This window comes from Merops nubicus, unplaced genomic scaffold, assembly GCF_000691845.1.
Source record: "Merops nubicus isolate BGI_N331 unplaced genomic scaffold, ASM69184v1 scaffold26913, whole genome shotgun sequence".
NCBI classification, from domain to species: Eukaryota; Metazoa; Chordata; class Aves; order Coraciiformes; family Meropidae; genus Merops; species Merops nubicus.
Genome location: NW_008601408.1, coordinates 1,852 through 4,026, shown reverse-complemented (window position 1 = coordinate 4,026; position 2,175 = coordinate 1,852). Strand labels below are relative to the sequence as shown.

The 2,175-nt window shown below is 58.5% G+C and overlaps 1 protein-coding gene across 1 annotated transcript in view; it reads right to left on the bottom strand.

The window, feature by feature from the left end:
* The window catches only part of LOC103770722 (protein argonaute-1), a gene marked incomplete at its 5' end in the record, with an annotated part of 6,914 nt that overhangs the window by 3,162 nt on the left and 1,577 nt on the right, over positions 1 to 2,175 (bottom strand). The window contains 3 exons of the mRNA XM_008937994.1: positions 262 to 363; positions 1,239 to 1,373; positions 1,508 to 1,702. Coding sequence (XP_008936242.1) covers positions 262 to 363; positions 1,239 to 1,373; positions 1,508 to 1,702 — 432 coding nt within the window. The remainder of the gene's footprint in view (positions 1 to 261; positions 364 to 1,238; positions 1,374 to 1,507; positions 1,703 to 2,175) is intronic.

The following is a 2,175-nucleotide window of genomic DNA, read 5'->3' as shown; positions in this document are numbered from 1 at the left end:
CTGAGGGTGGTGAGCCCCTGGCCCAGGCTGCCCAGAGAGGTGGTCGCTGCCCCATCCCTGGAACCATTCCAGGGGAGGTTGGCCGGGGCTCTGAGCACCCTGCTCTAGGTGCAGAGTCCCTGCTCAGGGCAGGGGGCTGGACTAGAGGAGCTTTAAAGGTCCCTTCCAATCAAAACCATCCCATAATTCTACGATTCTCATCTGTGACACCAGCCACAGGAACAGAGCAGCAGCAGCAGAGGCGGCTCGGCAGCGCGGTACCTGAATCCCTGCGTGGCTGCACAGGTAGAAGTCGAACTCAAAGGGGTGGGTGATATTTGTATCCACTGTTGTTCCTGCTGGGATGTTCCAGCTCTTCCCAATCTACAGGGAACAGAAAGAGAGATTCAAGCACTGCAGAGTTTGGTTCTTTGCAGCTGTAACACACCTGCCCTGCAGCAGGGCCCCAGTGTGGGCTCCTCATCTCAGTGTGAGGGCACCACGCAGAGCTGCTCCCCCAGTGCCTGTTAAGGGGGCAGAGAAGCAGCTCACCCTGCTCTGCTCCCTGCCCAAACAGGCTTGCTGGAATTCTCCACAAGCACCAACACCAGGCACGACATGGAGAGGGAGCAGACAGCATCAGAAGGAAAGCAGGCAGGGTGAGGGCTGGGCACTGGCCCATCCCACTGCAGAAATGAGGATTGAGTGAACAAAACTCCACAGATCTCTGCAGAGTGTACGCTGGAGTCTCTGCCATGAGATACTGGAGCTTTTTGCATCCTGATCAAAAACTGTCCTCGCTTCCCAAGATTAAATCTTCATGCTTAGGTAGAGCCAGAGTCTGGTCAGACCAGATCTAACCACTGAATTTGCACCAAGTCTTGGAAAAGCCTCAGCAACCAATGCTGCTGCACAGGGCACACAAACGAGCTGTGAGCAAGCAAGGGGTTACTCAGCCCAGCACGTCAGCGGCTACAGCCATCACCAAAACAACAGATGTTTCCAAGCTGAAGAGGCTATTTCAAGAGTCACCAGGACCATCAGCACCCAGTAACTCATAACAACAGCAAACAGCTGTCTGGGTTTCCACAAGCAGCCTAATCTGCACAGACACCGGAATCAACCCCGCAGCACGTTCCATTCAAGAGCGAGCTCTGCCTGCCAGCGGCGAGTGTTCCCCTTGGCAAAGTCAGGGCTGGCTCTTCCCAAAACCCGGGGGTGAACCAGCTGCCTGCAGCCCCTGCCCCCACAGCACTCACCCTCTCGTTCTTGTCTGCGCAGAAGAGACGGGTGTGGTGCCTCTTCTGGACCACGATGTAGGTGATGCCAGGCTGATAATCCTTTTCCAGTTTGATGCAGGCGTCTCGGATCGCTAGGAGCTCATAGTGAAGGATCTGCAGAGACAAGGGCACTGGAGTGAGGGACACGGTGGCACCCAGCTGTCCCCGTGCACCCTCGGGGGACCCGTGGGAGCCGGTGCAGCCACGCCGGCCGATGGGGATCTGGGGGAAATCCAGGGGGCCCTCACCTGTGGGAGCTGCCCCTCGGGAACCCCGTCGCGATAGAAGATGATCCTGGTGGGTTTGAAGCGGGTGGATTTGTAGAACTGGATGAGCAGCTCCCTCACCATGTAGGACAAGTCCTCGATGATCTCCTGGCGGGGCCGCTGCACGCGCACCGTGGCGCAGTACCGGCTGGGGTGGGCATCCATGCTGCCCACCACCTGCAGGGACAGATGGGCCAGGGCCCCACGTTACAGCGGGACGGGCAGAGGGGACGTGGGACACTCCTGGCCAGGACAGACCTACTCCCAACACCCACAGCTGGCAGCAGGCAGAGCGCCCGAGCACAGGGCGCAGGCAACTAGAACCCAAAAGGGGCATCGCTGGTGGCGGCCATGTCCCCGATTCACAAAGGACTGTATGACCCCAAACCCTGCTCTGCTGTTCTCATCAGGGCAATGACACCCCCAGGGGATGAACCCCACCCTGCAGTTGCAACGTGGCTGCTGTAACACATCCTGCTGAGCTCTCAACATAGCCCCAGGGAGCTCTGCCCTGCTCCTCACATCACTGCCCTGCCCACCCTCAGCTGCCTGGAGACCCTCTGCCCAAAAGGCAACTAAATCAGCCCATAGAATCACAGACTGGTTTGGGCTGGGAGGGACCTTTAGGGTCCTCTGGTCCAACACCCCGC